This window comes from Stenella coeruleoalba (assembly GCF_951394435.1).
Source record: "Stenella coeruleoalba genome assembly, chromosome: 19".
Lineage (NCBI taxonomy): Eukaryota > Metazoa > Chordata > Mammalia > Artiodactyla > Delphinidae > Stenella > Stenella coeruleoalba.
The window spans coordinates 50304271-50323036 of record NC_137165.1 but is presented as its reverse complement, the minus strand read 5'-3'; the positions used below and the strand labels follow the sequence as shown (position 1 = coordinate 50323036).

The window sequence follows — 18766 nt, the reverse complement described above, 5'->3', positions numbered from 1 at the left end:
GAGAACTGCTCCTTCCTCAGCACCCAGTAACTGCCTCCTGTGGAGATGGAGTGACTCCTGTGGAGTGAATGACTCCTGATAACTAAAGCGAAATGCCTCTGTGTCCTGACTGCTCTGTAACACAACAAGGCTGACACACAGTACAGCCCAGATGGACCGCAGAGTAAATCTTGGCTCTCCCATTTGCCGCCAGTGGTCAAATGCCATATGAAGCTTTTCCTGAACCTCAGACTCCAATCCTGTATTTTCCTCTTGAGGTCTATATTCAGACTAGATTACTTATCCATATACTTCTCTTAATTCCCCTAGTAGAATATAAACCACGGGTTAAATCGCTACACTTCAGCCTAGCTGGCTGCCTTTCAAATACACCAACCTCTTTGCTACCTCAGACCTTGAAATGCTCCCATATTATTTTCACTCCAGCACTTAACACAATTGCAGTTCCACCATGAGGAAGCTGTAACCCCAGCATCTCACACAACACCTAGCACAAAGAGAATGGAATTACTACTCATTCAATTGAAGAGCAGGGGGTCAGTCAATGTTCCACAGGTTGTCCGTAGTAAGTCTTTCTGCTCACCAAGATCCACCGGGTCAAATTTACGAGTCTGGCTCCACTAAGGACTGTGTCCTGTCCTCAAAAAGAGTCCCTGAAACGGAGGTCAAGGTGTCATGTAAGCGGCAGATGCTTGGTGATGGCGTTCGGGACACACTACCCCAAAATATGGCACATTGGTGTATTGATCTTAAGCCGGAGAAATTCGAGAAAACGGCAGAAGCAGCAAGATCACTCCTGCTTCTCCCATTTTTCACTCCAAATCTCCCACGTGAAAGGTCCCCTCCCTGTACCAGGAGGGAGAGAGACATTCTCATCACCAGAGACAGGGCGTTTAAGGCCAAGGTGAGCAAACCTCCATCTGGTTTCACCATTTACTACCCACAGCCCAAACCCCTCTGCCTTAACAATTCTTCACAAATTCATTGTTTCTTTATCCAAAGGGTATAAAGCTTCCCGCTCTGGTCACTTCAGGTCTCCACTCTCCGGTGAAAGGTGTCATGTACGTGTAGAAATTCAGTAAAATGTGTACACGTGCTTTTCTCCTGCAGATCTGTTTGTCAGTGTAACTTTCAGATCCCGTCAGGGGCCCTGGACGTGGACAACTTTCCTTCCCCCACGGCTGCGGGGAAAGGCTGACTCTGAGGTCGGCGGCCGCTACTCCCGAGCCGCTGGTCCCCAGCAGGGCCTCAGGCCACGAGGCGGCAACGTCCCGGACCCCGACCTGAGCGCCGCCATGGCAACGATGCGGTCCGGCGCCTGCGCGCGGCGCCCCGCAAGTGACGCCACAGGAAGGGGCGTTCAGGGCCGCGCCATGGCCCGAAAGGCGGCTGGGAGGCCGCCGGAGGAAACGCTGTCGCTCTGGAAACGGTAATGGAGCCAGAGGACGCGTAAGATCCGGGGACTGGAGCGACGAGGTTCCCCGCGGACCTCCGACCTCGTAATCCCCGGCTTGGGGCCCGCGGGGGCCTGCGACCGTTTCCGGCGTGCGGGCGAAAGGGCGTTCGGGAGCTGTAGCTTCCGGCGACGCGTCTGGGTCCCAGGGAAGGGAGGGGGTGAGAGCGGGAGGGTCCCCGGGTAGAGCCCCGAACCCCGGACCTGGACGCTCCGTGTGTGGGCGGCCGCAGCCGTACCGCGGGGTGGGGGGATCTGGGCTGGGCTGCCCGCTGGACCTGTTTCTGCCCTCAGGGAGCAAGCCCTGTTGAAGACACTTGTCGTGGACCGGGACACGGAGGCGTGGCAACGGGACCCCGCTTTTTCGGGTCTGCAGAGGGTCGGGGGCGTGGATGTGTCCTTTGTGAAGGGCGACAGTGTCAGCGCCTGCGCCTCCCTGGTGGTGCTCAGCTACCCTGAGCTCGAGGTAACCCCGGGGGGACGCTGGCTAGGGGCCGCTACGCTGGGCCCCGGGGTGCATTAGTGAGAGAGGTGGGGCTCTGGACAGGGAACAGTGTTAGGGTAGAACCCCGCTTCTCCTTTCGTGGGAGTTCATTAATGAATTGGGAAGCCTTTGAAAAGAAGAGGATAGGGGACAAAAACTGAAGTCATTCTGTGACTTACATCCAAATAAACTCATGATCTCCAAGTGTGGCCGTTATCTTGGGCTCCCCATGTCAGGGGCCCACAGCAACACACCCTCAAGTTGCCCAAGCTGGAAATCTCTGTCTTCCCAGACCCCTCACAGCAGGTCACACACGAACTGCATTTTTTCTCCCCCCTAAAATCACTGGAGTCTTATCTATCCACTTGTCTACATCGCTGCTGTCCCTTCCCTGGCTGTGCCACCGTCACCTCTCCTGTAGGTGACAGGCTGAATCTTTCCTGGGTCCCTTCTCCATGCTGCCATCAGAGCAATTTTTCTAAAAACCAAATGTGAGCAGGTCACCACCTAGTCCACTTAAGACACTTAAGTGCCTATCCTGTGATCTCATGGTAAATAAAAGTGACACTCACGGACAAGGCATAAAGGCCGTTCGTGATCTGACCCCTGCTTAACGTAACTCTCTGTAGGCTCACCTCTGGCTACCACCCGCTCCTCACCCACTCCCCACTCCAGAGGCCTTTGGCTTCCTCAAACACGCCTTGCTGTATCTGCCTGCCTGATCTTAGCAGTGAAGTTTCCTCTCCTGGAATGTTTTTCCTGGCTAACTGCTCCTCATCTCTTAGGTCCTCCAGTAAGCCCCCCTTCGTCCTGCAAGACCAGGAGTTGCTCTCAGCACCCTCTCATTCCTCTTTATCACACTGGGATGGAATTGGCCTGTGTGTCTCCCCTACCAGAATGTAAACTCCACAATGGTAGGAACCATGCTGTCTTGCCCACCGGTTGTAGCCTCTGCACCTAGTTCAATGCCTGACACATAGAAGACGATCGAATAGATACGTGAATGAATGAACAGCGTGCCCACGATTCCTTTGGAGTCAACAGCTCAGGAAGCCTTGGCTAAAGAAGAGCTTGACGAGGAAACCTCTGCTCTGCAGCTTCAGCATTTCCCCCTCCCTGCTCCTCTGCCTGATCCCAAAGCTACTACCTTCCTGCCTCAGCGTCTTTGTGCTTTACTTGGAAGATCCTTTAGTCAAAATTCAGCAGAAATATATTGATACCTGACTCAGAGTTTGGTGAGGAATAATTGAGATCATGTATGGAAAGCAATTAGCATAATGGGCTTGTGGTAAGCCCTCAAAAATTAAATGCTAAGCCACTGTTAATTCTGAGGATGACTTCTCGCTTCTCAAGACCCAGTTCACTTGTTCCCATTGCTCTATACCTTTCCGTACCTGCAGAATTAACCACCCCCTTGTCTCTGTCCTAGGCCTGTTTCTTATGCATGTGCTATTACAGTGCTTCTCACACTGTATTAAAGTTATCAGTTTAGGAGGTACTCGCAGATCTTACAGCCTGTTAACGGAGCACTCTCCTTTTGCAGTAGTCTTCCTCCCCTCATTGCAATAATAGTTTTGAATAGTTCCCCTTACCTCAAAGAAAAGTTATTGGTATATTCTGGTTTTCCCACCATCTGTAGGTTCTGAAGGGCAGGGTTATACTGTATTTCTTTTGGAGCCCCAGCACTGAGCAGAGTGCTTGCTACTTGGATGTAGTCAGCACTTGTCATCCTGTGCTATGGAAGCTTAGACTAGGGAATGATCTTGGAATAGTCTGGTCCAATGACTCCCAAATGCCCAACCATGGATCTATGCAATGAGAGTCGCCTGGAAGTGCATTTAGAAATATGGATTCCATAGGCAAATTCATAGAGACACAAAGTAGATTTGTGGTTGCCAAGGGCTAGGGATTGGGATGGAGGGTGACTGCTAATGGGTATAAGAATTACCTGGGGGTGGTGAAAATGTTCTAAAATTGGATTATGATAATGGTTGCACAACTCTGTAAATACCAGAAAGCGTTGAATTATACTCGTCAGGTAATTTTATGGTAGTCAATTATATCTCAATAAAGTTGTTAAAAAAAACAGATTCCAGGGCCCCACTCCCTTTACTGATATTTACCTTTTTAAACAATCCTTCCTGTGATTCCAAAGCAAAGCCAGGCTGTGAATCACTGGTCTCCTTTCGCACAGCCAGGAATCCTTTCCTCACCATCCCTGACAAATCGTGGCCTCACACCAGAGCCCGTTCCATAGTTGGAAGCCTGGTTCGTGTGTTCTTTTCCACATGGAGCTGAAATTTAGTTGTTTGTGACTTCTGCCTTAAGGTGCAGAGCACAGGACAAACCTTTCCTACCCTCCTATTTGAAGACAGTCCTGTGTTCTCCTGAGTTTCACTGAGGTGATTCCAGCTCCTTCACTTGCTGCTTGTCCTCCAGCCTGCCCTCAGTGAGTAGGGCCCATTTTTACATCCAGCACCCAGAACTGAATCGAGTACCTCAAGTGCAGTTCAGCCTTTTGGTTCAAACATTTGGTGGGCCTAATGCACAACGCCAGCTTAGGTTGAAACTTGCATATCTTCACAGAGACTACTGACTAGATCATGCCCACACGCTAATTATACAACTGATTTTTCCTTCTCCCAGAATTTTTTTTAACATTTATTGGAGTATAAGTGCCTTATAATGTTGTGTTAGTTTCTGCTGTATAACAAACTGAATCTGCTATATGTATGCACATATCCCCATATCCCCTCCCTCTTGCGTTTCCCTCCCTCCCACTCTCCCTATCCCACCGCTCTAGGTGGTCACAAAGCACCAAGCTGATCTCCCTGTACGATGCTGCTGCTTCCCACTAGCTATCTAGTTTACATTTGGTAATGTATATATGTCAGTGCTACTCTCTCATTTCATCCCTTCTCCCAGATTTTTAACTTGAAAATGTGTGCACATACTGAAAAGTTGAAAGAGTAATACATTGAACACCCGTATACCCTCTGCTTAAGATTCAGCTGATTTTGTAGTCTTTGTGTGTGTGCGCACTGAGATTCAAGAGTGCCTCCTAGAGGTTGTGACAGCTCAGCAAACCTGTCCTAGAATATTTTCCTACATAATGGCAGCGTCATTATCATACCTTAAAATATACATACATTATTCCATCACCACCTGAATCCCATTCCATAACACATTTCCCCAGTTGTCCCCACATGTCTCTTAAAGCTGGTTTTGTATTTTTCTCTGATCTGTAAAACTTTGACATGTGTTATGTGATAGTTGCTGTTGATAGTAGATTATGATTACTGTGGAGATTTTTTTTGAGGGGGGGGTCCAGTATATTGCTGTTTACTTTTTTTTCCACTAAGATACATTTTTAAAAATTTTATTTATTTATTTTTTATACAGCAGGTTCTTATTCGTTATCTATTTTGTACATATTAGTGTATATGTGTCAATCCCAATCTCCCAATTCATCCCACCACCACCACCAGCCCCGCCTCCCCTTAATTTCTTAATTTTCCTTAATTTCTCTTTCTGATCTTTTGTTGTTAGTGTATAGGAATGCAAGAGATTACTGTGCATTAATTTTGTATCTTGCAGCTTTACCAAATTCATTGATTATCTCTAGTAGTTTTCTGGTGGCATCTTCAGATTTACCTATGTATAGTATCATGTCATCTATCTGCAAACAGTGACAGTTTTACTTCTTCTTTTCCTATTTGTATCCCTGTAATTTCTTTTTCTTCTCTGATTGCTGTGGCTAGACTTCCAAAACTATGTTGAATAATAGTGGTGAGAGTGGACATCCTTGTCTTGTTCCTGATCTTAGAGGAAATGCTTTGTTTGTCACCATTGGGAATGATGTTTGCTGTGGGTTTCTTGTATATGGCCTTTATTATGTTGAGGTAGGTTTCCTCTATGCCCACCTTCTGGAGAGTTTTTATCATAAATGGGTGTTGAACTTTGTCAAAAGCTTTTTCTGCACCTATTGAGATGATCATATGGTGGTGGTGGTGGTGTTTTAATATTTATTTATTTATTTGGTTGCACTGGCTCATAGTTGTGGCAGGTGGGCTCCTTAGTTGCAGCACATGGCCTCCTTAGTTGCGGCACGCGGGCTCCTTAGTTGCAGCATGCGGGCTCAGTAGTTGTGGCACATGGGCTTAGTTGCTCCATGGCACGTGGCATCTTCCCGGACCAGGGATCGAACCCGTGTCCCCTGCATTGGCAGGCAGATTCTTTATCCACTGTGCCACCAGGGAAGTCCAATCATACGGTTTTTAATTCTTCAGTTTGTTAGTATGGTGTATCACATTGATTGATTTGCATATATTGAAGAATCCTTGCATCCCTGGGATAAATCCCACTTGATCATGGTGAACGATCCTTTTAATGTGTTTTGGATTCTGTTTCCTAGTATTTTGTTGAGGATTTTTGCATCTATATTCATCAGTGATATTGGTCTGTAATTTTCTTTTTTTTGTAGTATCTTTGTCTGGTTTTGGTATCAGGGTGATGGTGGCCTCGTAGAATTAATTTGGGAGTGTTCCTTCCTCTGCAATATTTTGGAAGAGTTTGAGAAGGATGGGTGTTAGCTCTTCTCTAAATGTTTGGTAGAATTCACCTGTGAAGCCATCTGGTCCTGGACTTTTGTTTGTTGGGATATTTTTAATCACAGTTTCAATTTCATTACTTGTGATTGGTCTGTTTATATTTTCTATTTCTTCCTGGTTCAGTCTTGGAAGGTTACACCTTTCCAAGAATTTGTCCATTTCTTCCAGGTTGTCCATTTTATTGGCGTAGAGTTGTTTGTAGTAGTCTCTTATGATGCTTTGTATTTCTGTGGTGTCCATTGTAGCTTCTCCTTTTTCATTTCTAATTTTATTGATTTGAGTCCTTTCCCTCTTTTTCTTGATGAGTCTGGCTAAAGGTTTATCAATTTTGTTTATCTTCTCAAAAACCAGCTTTTAGTTTTATTGATCTTTGCTATTGTTTTCTTTCTATTTCATTTATTTCTGCTCTGATCTTTATGATTTCTTTCTTTCTACTAACTTGGGGTTTTGTTTGTTCTTCTTTCTCTAGTTCCTTTAGGTGTAAGGTTAGATTGTTTATTGAGATTTTTCTTGTTTCTTGAAGTAGGATTGTATTGCTATAAACTTCCCTCTTAGAACTGCTTTTGCTGCATCCCATAGGTTTTGAATCGTGTTTTCATTGTTATTTGTCTCGAGGTATTTTTTTGATTTCCTCTTTGATTTCTTCAGTGATCTCTTGTTTATTTAGTAACATATTGTTTAGCCTCCATGTGTTTGTGGTTTTTACGTTTCTTTCCCTGTAATTGATTTCTAATCTCAAAGTGTTGTGGTTGGAAAAGATGCTTGATATGATTTCAATTTTCTTAAATTTACTGAGGCTTGATTTGTGACCCAAGATATGATCTATCCTGGAGAATGTCCCATGTGTACTTGAGAAGAAAGTGTAATTTGCTGTTTTCAGATGGAATGTCCTATAAATATCAATTAAATCTATCTGGTCTGTTGTGTCATTTAAAGCTTGTGTTTCCTTTTTAATTTTCTGTCTGGATGATCAGTCCATTGATGTAAGTGAGGTGTTAAAGTCCCCCACTGTTACTGTGTTACTGTCGATTTCCTCTTTTATAGCTGTTAGCAGTTGCCTTATGTATTGAGGTGCTCCTATGTTGGGTGCATACATATTTATAATTGTTATGTTTTCTTCTTGGATTGATCCCTTGATCATTATATAGTGTCCTTCCTTGTCTCTTGTAACATTCTTTATTTTAAAGTCTATTTTATCTGATATGAGTATTGCTACTCCAGCTTTCTTTTGGTTTCCATTTGCACGGAATATCTTTTTCCATCCCCTTACTTTCAGTCTATATGTGTCCCTAGGTCTGAAGTGGGTCTCTTGTAGCCAGCATATATATGGGTCTTGTTTTGGTATCCATTCAGCGAGCCTGTGTCTTTTGGTTGGAGCATTTAATCCATTCACATTTAAGGTAATTATCAATAAGTATGTTCCTATTACCATTTTCTTAATTGTTACTGGTTTGTTTTTGTAGGTCCTTTTCTTCTCTTTTGTTTCCCACTTAGAGAAGTTCCTGTTAGCATTTGTTGTAGAGCTGGTTTGGTGGTGCTGAATTCTCTTAGCTTTTGCTTGTCTGTAAAGCTTTTGATTTCTCTGTCAAATCTGAATGAAATCCTTGCCAGGTAGAGTAATCTTAGTTGTAGCTTCTTCCTTTTCATCACTTTAAATATATCTTGCCACTCCCTTCTGGCTTGTAGAGTTTCTGCTGAGAAACCAGCTGTTAACCTTATGGGAGTTCCCTTGTATGTTATTTGTCATTTTTCCCTTGTTGCTTTCAGTAATTTTTCTTTGTCTTCAATTTTTGTCAGTTTGATGACTGTGTGTCTCAGTGTGTTTCTCTTTGGGTTTATCCTGCCTGGGACTTTGCATTTCCTGGACTTGGGTGGCTATTTCCTTTCCCAAGTTAGGGAAGTTTTCAACTATAATCTCTTCAAATATTTTCTCGGGTCCTTTCTCTCTTCTCCTTCTGGGACCCCTATAATGTGAATGTTGGTGTGTTTAATGTTTTCCCAGAGGTTTCTCAGGCTGTCTTCATTTCTTTGCATTCTATTTTCTTTATTCTGTTCCATGGCAGTGAATTCCACCATTCTGTCTTCCAGGTCACTTATCCGTTCTTCTGCCTCAGTTATTCTACTATGAATTCCTTCTAGTGTATTTTTCATTTCAGTTATTGTATTGTTCATCTCTGTTTGTTTGTTCTTTAATTCTTCTAGATGTTTGTTCTTTAATTCTTCTAGGTCTTTGTTAAACATTCCTTGCATCTTCTCCATCTTTGCCTCCATTCTTTTTCCGAGGTCCTGGATCATCTTCACTATCATTATTATGAATTCTTTTTCTGGAAGGTTGCCTATCTCTACTTCATTTAGTTGTTTTTCTGGGGTTTTATATTGTTCCTTCATCTGGTACATTGTCTTCTGCATTTTCATTTTGTCTGTCTTTCTATGAATGCAGTTTTTCATTCCACAGGCTGGAGGATTGTAGTTCTTCTTGCTTCTGCTGCCTGCCTTCTGGTGGATCTTCACTAAGATACATCTTGAGTTGACTTCCATGTCAGTTTCCCCAAGTTCCCACTTGGGTCTTTCAATATGTGGGGTCAGATCTTCTTTTATTTTTGGAACGTTTCTTAGTTTGTGGTTTTAAGTATTAGTTATATTTATTATTTCAGCTCCATAGTTTTGTTTCTCTTTTTCAGTCATGCATATGCTGGGTTTTCTGTCTTGTCAGGTTTTTTTGTGTTTCTGTTTTTATTTCTGCCAGGTTGTGCTCTCTGTCTGGCGTTTAGTTAACTTACCTCTGCTGCACAACTGGTTGGGGGCAGTATTTCATCAACTCACAAGGTTTGATCATTGCCTTCTGAGTTCTCTGTTCACTCTAAGTTGTACTTAGGTACTTCCCTGGTGTTCCAGTGGCTAAGACTCTGCACTTCCACTGCAGGGAAGATCCTGCATGCCACACGGTGTGGCCTTAAAAAAAAAAAAATGTATTTAAACAGGAAACTCAAGGGCCAGGGGTTTGGGTGCCTCAGTGGGTTTCTTAAATCATGAGGGACGGTGAAGTATCGTCGTGCCAATAAATGGCATCCTTTTCAGAAGCAAAGACGGCCAGTGTCTCTTCTGATTCTTTGATACTCTCGTTTCCAAAGGACCTTACACTTCTGGCCTCGCTCTCTTCTCCACAAGCCCCCAGGGCTCACCTGTGTCTCCCCAGAGCAGCATCTTCCTGGTAAGGCTGGGGCTGCCCCCCAGGTCTCATTCCATCAGGCTCCCTACCACTATGCCCCACCACACCCCCTGCCCTTGTCCCTTCCCCACCTGCCTTTCTGGCGAGGGGCCCAGAGCTGGCTCTGTGAGTCTGGGCTGTTTATTTCCGCCCGTAGATGCACACCGTTGCTTGTAATTGGCTTGTCTCCCAGTTATGCTGTGGGCATGGGGTAGAGGGGGTTCATCTCCTCTCCTGTGGATCTCTGGTTCCTGGAGCTTGTGCAGAGGGATTCAAACGTAAACAGCCACCATCATCCTGTGGGAACTCAGGCCACACTTCACACATGTCCCCGTGAAGAGTCATCCTGTTGCATGGGGTTCAGCACTCCAGCCTGCCGGGTTCACTGTGAATCGAATTCTCTGGTCTGTCATCCGGTTGGACCCTGCCCACTTTAGGTCATTGGCAGTTTGATGAGTTTCCTGTGAGTCACTGATAAAAATGTTGGAAGGACGAGCCCCTTCCTCCATGCTATTAGAGTAACTCTTTCATTTAGGGACATGTCATTATGACCTGGCTTCAAGGGAGAGGTGGAAGTATGATTTTGAAAGCTATCACCAACAGATTGGTGGGGGGGTGGGATGGTCAGTAACAATCCAGGACATCTGAAGGTTCTGGAGAATGTGTGCTTAGTGGGAAACGTTCTCACCTCCGGTGGTCTGGCTGTAATGAAAACTCAATGTTTAAGGGGCTTAGGGCTGCCGTCCTGTGCTCTGAGCGGGTCGTTACATGCTAATCAAGTACCAACAGGGCCTCCTCTTCCATGCTGTGTTAGGACTTTTCAGTTTGAAGAAGAGTCTGCCAGAGCGTGTGAAAATTCTGGGTGGTCCCCAGCAGGTCTGCCTCAGACTCCTGGCCCCTACTTCTCCCAGCGTGAGCCAGGCCTTTTAGCACAACATCCCCAGGGGTATCCCCTCTTCTCTCTCTGGGGTTATTTGCAGCCTCAGAATTTTTCTTTTTGGACTCTCCCATCCCTTGGGACCCAGTTCTCTTCCAAACTGCCTCACTGTGAGATCGTGCCTGTCCTTTTTCCGAAATATTTGTAATCTCTTTTCTTAAAGCCAGAGTTGCCCTTCTTGCTATTGTAGCCTCTGTGAAGACTTGGCCTTTTCTTCCCGGAGGCCCCTTCTAATATGGCACTATGGTGTCTATTCACAGGTGCTTCTTGTGCTTTGTCTTCTGTGAGCCTCCAAAAAGCCTGGCAGCAGGGTGGGGTGGGGAGGCAGCAGGTCTGATTTACAAAGGAGGCAGCCTGAGGAGGGCCTGTTACAGACCAGGTGTGGCCAGTACCTTTGAAATGGCAGCATTTGAATCCCCACTGCCCATCTGCAGGGTGGATCACCTGTCTCCAGTTAGTGAGGCAGGGAAGGGGGCGACTTGGGGGTGGGCCTGGGAGACGGAGTGACAGGGATTGTCAGATAAGGGCCAAGGGCATGCGAGGGTGCGGGGGAGGTGGCCAGGGCCGCGCGTGCCTAGTGACCTGGGTGCCTGGTGGCAGGTGATGTATGAGGACTGTCGCATGGTGAGCCTGACAGCCCCCTACGTGTCAGGCTTCCTGGCCTTCCGAGAGGTGCCCTTCCTGGTGGACGCGGTGCAGCAGCTGCGGGAGAAGGAGCCCCGCCTCATGCCCCAGGCAGGTATCTCACTGGGTTGGAGGAAAGGCCTTCCACAGGCCCCGCCCCATTGCAGGGAGATATCCACGAGCTTCCTGGAGAAGTGCTTTTGCCTCAAGAGGGATCAGACCTAAAGAGCTGGGGCCCTCGTCTTGCTCTGGGATGCCCCAACCTGATGAGCGAGGGGCACTTCAGCTGACCGTGACTTTCCCCTGTGGCTCTTCCAGGTCCTTTTTGTGGATGGAAATGGGGTGCTCCACCACCGAGGTAATCTGCTCCCAAGACTCCCTGAGAGGGCTGTAAGAGAGGGACCAGGAGGGGTGCAGTCCGCCTGCACCAGGCCCCAGGCCCTCTGCCACCAGCCTGGCCTTGCAGCTCCTTCTGGCCTTGCTTCCCTTGTCAAGGCCCCCTAGTAAGGAGCCCCTACTTCTCTTCACCCCTGCCCCTTTCCTGCCTGCCTCCACCACCTCTGCTGGCTCAGCTCAGGTACCAACATCCAGTTTGGCCCTGACGCTTCCAGAAGTCTCAGGCCCTGAGCCCAGCTAGCCTGTCCCACTGGCGGCCTGCCCTGTGTCCTAAACAGACCCTTGCCTGAAACGGAACAGGAACAGACAGGTGTGCCTGTTCCCCACTGACACAGGGAAACCCACACCCACCTGGGTGCTAGAACCTTGTCCCGGGGAGAACCACCAAGGGGGAGGGGCTGTCTTACCCTCAGATACAAACCTGGGGGTTGGGCGGCAGAGGGAGTCAGGAAGGGGTGGCATTGTGATTTTAGCCCCTGCCCTGGGAGCCTGTGGGCCCAGAGCCACCCTGGACACTAGTGGAGGACCAGCAGGCCAGCCCTGGGCCTGGCCCCCAGTCGCTGCAATCCTTGTGCCCTGGCAGGAGTCCCAAAGTTCTGGGCGAGTTAAGGGCAGAGTTGCAGAGGCCTGAAGGTGGCCACAAAGGGGAGGGGAGGATGAAAGAAGCAGGTGAAGCATGTGAGCACACTAATTATAATCAGGCTCCTAATCTTGTCAGAACAGGGTGGGGGGGAGGGGGAGTCGTCCTCCACCCAGCCTGCCAGCCCGGAAGTCAGGGTAGAGGGCCACGTCCGAGGTCAGGGTGGGGCTTAGAGCCCTGTCCCACAAGTCCTTGCCCACCGACAGGCCTCTGTTCACGTGGAAAAGTTCAGCGAGGCTCTGGTGTGGCCCCCATCCCCACACTGTCTCTAAACTGCTGGGCTCATTGCCTCACCTCCCCAGCCTCATCTTGCTCTGCCCCTACAGGCTTTGGGGTAGCCTGCCACCTTGGTGTCGTCACAGACCTGCCCTGCATCGGGGTGGCCAAGAAACTCCTGCAGGTGGATGGGCTGGAGAACAACGCTCTGCACAAGGAGAAGGTGAGGGGGCCTGAGTCCGCCCCGCTGCAGACCAGCTCCACCTGGGACGCTCTCCTCCCAGCCTGGATTGCTGACCTGGAGTGAGGAAGACCAGCTTTCTTTGCGCGCCTTGTGGGTGGTGGGTCATCTCGGGAGACTCGGAGCTCCTCTCCCAGCCTCTGGGTGCACACTTGCCTCCTCTCCACCCCTGCCTGTGTGCTGCTGTGGCACCCCACGTGGGGGTAGAGCCTCCAGGTATCGGGGACCGGGCATTCGGGGCCTGTACAACACTCTGTACTTTTCCACCTGCCGTGCCACCCCCATCTGCCTGGGGCATCTCCCTCCTCTGGGACCCCCTCTGGCGGGAGCTGGTGACACACGTGGCTCTCTAACCTGAACAGCCAACTCTGAGAACAGGTCAGTTGCATCTGTCTCATCCTTCCAGCTCCCCCATGCCTGTGTGGAGTGCCTGTTTGTTGAGTTGACAGGGGCCCCGACCCACCCAATGGGCCAGTCCCCACCACCACCACTCCAAAAAGTTTGTCAGGTTGAATCAGAAGTGCTCAAATTTGTAGCAGGAGAGAAAGCAGCAGGAAGTAAGTGGCCTCGAGTGGGTTGTGGCCCTGTGTGTGCACCAGCCTGCTGCCTCCACCCTGCAGCACTGGGGCCTGGGCAGGGTGCTGCCTCTTCTCTGCTGCAGAATGGGGAGGAGAGTACCTCGTCAAGGTGAGATGGTGCTGCAGGCCGCGCTTGGACGCAGGGTCCACTCGCGATGGGCCCTTCCATCTCCTCGCCCAGCGGTTGCTCAGGTTTTAAAGGTGAGCAGGCTTGCCTTCAAGCCTTTCACCAAGAAAGGTGTTTTTCCAAGTCTTTTTTCTGTTTTCCAGATACGGCTCCTGAAGGCTGGAGGAGACTCATTTCCTCTGATGGGAGGATCCGGGACCGTCCTGGGCATGGTGAGTGGCCAGGGGCCTGCGCCCCACCGAGGCAGACCCCTCAGCTGAGGGCCAGAGAGGGCCTGGGGTCAGTACCCATGTACGTGTGTGCCCCAGAACCCGTCCGCCTCTCCCTATCTTCCTGCCACTCTGGCTGCCCCTGCATCTTTATTTCTTCCCCTCCCCCACTGTGCTGAGGGGGCCTCTGGGCCCTCATTCGCCCCACCCTGTCCCTAAGACAAACATCAGGAAGGTGCCCCAAGGGTGCTACCAGTCTCCCAAGCTCCTGCCTACCGCCCAGGACATGTCAGTCCTCCAGCCCACAGAGCTTGCCCAGTGCCCTGACCTCACCCTCCCTGTCACAGGCCCTGAAGAGCCACGACCACAGCACCAAGCCCCTCTATGTCTCTGTGGGCCACAAGATGAGCCTGGAGGCAGCCGTGCGCCTGACCCATGGCTGCTGCAAGTTTCGGATCCCGGAGCCCGTGCGCCAGGTGAGTGGGCTGCCAGGTGAGTGGGCTGCCAGGTGGGTAGGCTAGCGCATGGCACCTGCTCTTCCTGTACTCCCGGGCTGAGGGTCCACAGCACCTGTGGGAGAGTCAGTTTGGGCCACACTAGGCTCCGGAGGGGAGGAGAGGGGCCTGGAAGATGCAGAGGCCTGCCCTGCCTAGCCCGGGGGTCTGCTGTGTCCCTGCACTCAGCCTTTCAGCCTCTGGCACCCTGGGTCATCGGGAAAATCAGCTGACGTCAGCTCAAATAGCAGAGTGGCCTGCCAGCCCCTGAAGGCCCAAGCTGCCCCGCTGACCTGGGAGGGAGCAGCCGTCCTCGGCTGGGGGGCCCCTGCAGGGCTGCTGGGCACTGCTGAGGAAGACTTGGGCCAGGGATAAAATCAGGAGACTCCAGGGTGTGGCCACGCCAGGCACCCAGCACCTAACTTGGGGCCCAGGGGGATCAGAACTCTGGTGAACGAGTTGGCTCAGCTAACCTCATGCAGGAAGCCCTTGGGCCGCCTTGGTGGTCTTGGCCATGACAAGGTGCAGAGCAGGTGCACGTCCCAGGGAAGCCCGTGAGGCAAGGATCTGTGAGAAGCTGTCCTCAGGGAGAGGCCTGCTGGAAGAGGGGGAAGGGCAGTCCAGGCCTGAGGACCAGCATTTGCAAAGGCCCTTGGGCAGGAAGGAGTTTGATGCCAGAAACTCAGAGGAACTTGTGGCTGGAGCCCTGGCGAGGGTGAGCGGGCGGAAGCCTGTGTGCATTGCAGGGGCCAGAACTTCAGATTTACCACAGGGCCTTGGATGTGAGTTGGGAGGGGACACCATCAGATTTGCCTTCCCAGCAGGGACTGTATGTCGCCTGCTGCTCCGTGTGTCCCTGAGGCCTGTGCTGCGTCAACTAGAGGCAACCTGGCCTAGGTGCCACAGGCCCGCTCGGTACTCTCAACTCAGCACCACCTGGTGACACCGCAAACCTGAGGGTCCTGGCTCTGCCTCGACCACCCCAAGAGCCCCCGTAGCCACCACCTCAGGGTTTGGGACCCCCCCCCCGGCTGCTGGTGTGCAGGGCAGCCTCCAGGTGGCAGCAGCGGCACGCACGCGGCTGTGGCTCTCCGCCCCTGCCAGCAACTCTCTGGGCTGCGAAGAGTCAAGGCCTCTAGGGTGGCTTCCAGGGTGGACTTTCTAAGTGTCCACCAGCCTCAGCCTCCTTCCCTCCCCGTACAGGGTTCGTAGGTGCAAAAGCCTGTGACGTGTCCTGGCCCCAGGAAGCCTTTCCTCCCCCATTCCCATCCACCTGTGCGACCTTGTGGTGGGTGGGGTGACGACCCGAGATTTCTCCGCAGGCCCTCAGAGCCAGGGACTCTGCTGAGCTGGTATGGTGGGCAGGTCTCTGTCCCTTCTGTGTCTCGTCTTGCCCCAGAGTGGATGATAGCTGTGTCCTTGCAGGTGGGGGGATGCCCTGTAAAGTGCCGTGAACCCCTCAAAGGTGGGCAAGGACCATGTGTCTGCCCTAGAGAAAAGCCAGACGTCTGCACCCAGGAGCCTACCAACCCTATCGTTTCCAGGAACGGGGTGTGGCCCTGTCCAGTGGCACTGGTTATCTCTTGGTCCATCTTCTTCCTTGGCCCACTCACCTGTGTACACTTTGCCCTCCTGACTACTTCTGTAAGCTCTGAGGAGAAGCTGAGAGAACGGCTTAGGGCCTGCTCCGTTGGTCACAGGCCCGCTGCCCCCAGCTCCCGGGCCAGGCCGGGACCGGTTGCTGCAGGGGAAGGCGGGAGCTGCTGCCTCGCGTCTCCGGGGCCTTTCTCCCGGAGCACCCTGCCGCCCACCCTGCCCACTTGCCCATTCACTCTTAAGTAGAAACAGTCGGGGGGATTAGCTGTTGTGTCCTGTAGTCACACAGCCCAAAGCGGGGCTGAGCCATCTAAGCCGGGATCAGGGGCCTCCCTGAGGCCAGGCCCCCTGGAACGGGGAGAGCCTGTGCCGCAAGGTCCTGGGGGCCCCATTCAGGCCTGTTCCCCTCTCCCCAGGATGTGCCCTGATCCCAGCCTGTGGCCCAGAAGCCCCCTTTCATTCTGGTGACTCTGAAGAACTTTCCATACACTTCTCCAGGGACAGAGGTTGCAGCTGACACTAGCCAGGGAGTCAGATGAACCAAAAGTGAGGACAGACAAGCTGGGCTGAGGACAGCCTTCAGAGAAGAGGGCTTTAGCAGAGAAACTGTTGGCTCAAGCAAAACCTACAGGGAAGCACAAGCTATAAACCCACTGAAAGCCAACTGAAATAGGAGCGAGGCACCCAGCCCATTTCCTCAGGCCCTTCGGGGACATGCTGTCAAGCACCCCAACCAGAGGGCCTGACCTCCTGGCACCCACGCATGATGGGGCCGCTGCTCCTTTTCCCTCAGGCTGGGCCTCCGTGGGCTTTTCCAGGAGGGGCCACCCTATCGGGTGGGGACTGATCCAGAGGCCAGCTTGGGACCCCAGCCACCCCTCTCACTCGAGCCATCCCTTTCTTCAGGCTGACATCCGCTCCCGAGACTACATCCGCAGGACCCTGGGAGTCCAAGGGGCCCCTGCCTTGCGGCCAGAAAGGTGAGTGCTGGGGTGGCTGGGTCATGCCCCCGTGGGGCCACTTCTGGTGGCTGGGCCTCTCGGCGGTGGCGCTGTGGCTCAGGCCAGACAGGCAGGGCCAGGCAGGGGGCGCAGGGTTCCTGAGGGGACAGGAGAAGAGCCAGCAGAATGCTGGGGGCCAGTGTGGACTCCATGTTCAGTGGGAACTGTCCAGCAACCCCCAAAGCCCAAAGCTCACCTCCCACCAGGGCGCTCCCTGCTTACCTTGGTCCATTTATGTCGTGGTCTCCACAGAAAGGGTGAGGGAGTCAGGTGCTCCCGGTTCATGTCCTGGCTCTGCACCTGCTGTGTCGTTTACGCTCTCAAAGCCTGTTTCCTCACCTGTGTGGTGTGCACGGTGATTCTCATCCCACTATGTTGTGGTACAGTCACAGCCAGCAGTGGCTGGTTACTTAATCCCAACGGCACTTACCATGAGACAGGCACTGTGATCACTTTGCCGATGAAGAGACTGAGATAGCAGGGTTTCCATTGGCAGCTTGGACATCAGGCCCATCCTCTCCCACCAGGAGTCCTTACAAGCACGGCGTTTCCTTTGTGCTCCCTTCTCCTCCAAGCCCGTGCTGGCCTGGGCCTGGCTAAGCTGCTTTGAGAACTGTGGGAAGGTGTGGCTGGGACCCCTGAACTCTCCCAACAGTGGGGGCTGGCCGTCGGGATCTGCCTTGCCCCCTCTGGCCTGGGCTCTCGCACCCCTGAGGATCCAGGTTGACACAGCTTCCAGGGACCACCTGGGGATCGAGGGGGGCTCTGACGTTTGATGCTGTCCTTTCTTGATGTCATTACCAGGAGCAAGAAGGCACAGAGGCCAAAGGCGTGCCCTCAGGGAGCCTCAGAAGAGCCTGCAGGTAAGGACGGGCCCCTCAAAGCCCATAGCCGAAACCCCAGGACACACCGGAAAGCCCTGGGCCCAGGTGCCCAGGGGCAGTAGGGCAAGGGCTGGGGCTGGCACCGAGCTGGATGCCAGGAAGACTCTTGGGCCACCTGTGGCCCTGCTCCAGCTCGTCTGTAGGGACTGGGGGAGCGGCCCCCACAGCAGGTGGGGCACCCTGGCCCGAGGACATGGGGACGCAGAAGGCACAGCCCTGCTCGGATGGACTGGGGTGGCCACCTTTCCATTCCACGGTCATGAGGCACAGGGGCCTGGAGAGAGCTCAGTGGAAGACAGAGCTCACATGGCAGAGTGCCAGGCCCAGAGAGCACATGACGTTAATTTCTTAGGAGCACAGGAAGGGATTCAGAGTTCATAGGGGATTTTCTGGTGTTTTTTTGTTTTGTTCTGAAAGCGCCCAGGTGGGCTTACAGCTGCCAGACTGCACATACATGCACACCTTCTCCTTGCCCATCTGCTCCTCTGAGTACATGTGCCGCTTTCACTTTGTGTTTGTTTATAAACCAGCACGTCCCTCCCTGCCGACCAGCTACACTGAGCCACTTCTGCCCTGGCCGGGGAGGGTCCAGACTGGGGTGGCTGCTGTCAGGCTTGGCCCCTGGCTGCCCAGCCGGTCTCCAGACTGCCTGCTGCTGGGACGTGCAGGGCCAGGAGGAGGGGGGAAGAGCAGTGTCTGAGCCTGGAAAAGGCTGAGGGTTGGGGGACATACAGGGGCAGTCTGGGCTGCAGGGGTGGGGTGCCAGACAGAGGGCTGGCACCCGTACCCGAGGAGATGGGTGTTGGGATCTGCTATCCTGGCCACGGGCCCCGAGGGCGGGCAGCCCACTGTGTTCAAGTGCCAATAGCTCTCCCCTGTTCCTGTCAACCCGGCGCACTCCCCCCCGCCAGCCTCTTCACCCAGAGGCCCAGCCTCAAAACGCGTCTCCGCTGTGGGAGGGCAGCCCTGACTCTGGCACCCTGCCTGGCCACTCCTCTTGGTGTGAGCTAGTCCCAGGGAGGCGCACGGCCCCACCCACAGCCCCTGGGTGCCTCCCAAGCAGCCCTA

The 18766-nt window shown here is 52.0% G+C and overlaps 1 protein-coding gene across 6 annotated transcripts in view; it reads left to right on the top strand.

Annotated features, from left to right (window-relative positions):
- Positions 1 to 379: 379 nt before the first annotated feature.
- Positions 380 to 18766, top strand: part of ENDOV (endonuclease V) — a 33794-nt gene continuing 15407 nt past the window's right edge. For 4 of the 6 annotated variants that reach the window (XM_079903598.1, XM_079903597.1, XM_079903600.1 and 1 more), the window contains exons 1-8: positions 381 to 1429; positions 1748 to 1919; positions 11635 to 11674; positions 12679 to 12791; positions 13658 to 13726; positions 14071 to 14199; positions 16720 to 16793; positions 17619 to 17677. In XM_079903598.1, coding sequence (XP_079759724.1) covers positions 1296 to 1429; positions 1748 to 1919; positions 11635 to 11674; positions 12679 to 12791; positions 13658 to 13726; positions 14071 to 14199; positions 16720 to 16793; positions 17619 to 17677 — 790 coding nt within the window. In that variant the 5' untranslated portion in view covers positions 381 to 1295. Of the gene's footprint in view, positions 1430 to 1747; positions 1920 to 11292; positions 11428 to 11634; positions 11675 to 12678; positions 12792 to 13657; positions 13727 to 14070; positions 14200 to 16719; positions 16794 to 17618; positions 18447 to 18766 lie in introns of those variants that run through there. The other 2 variants (XM_079903601.1, XM_079903602.1) reach the window with 2 other exon arrangements.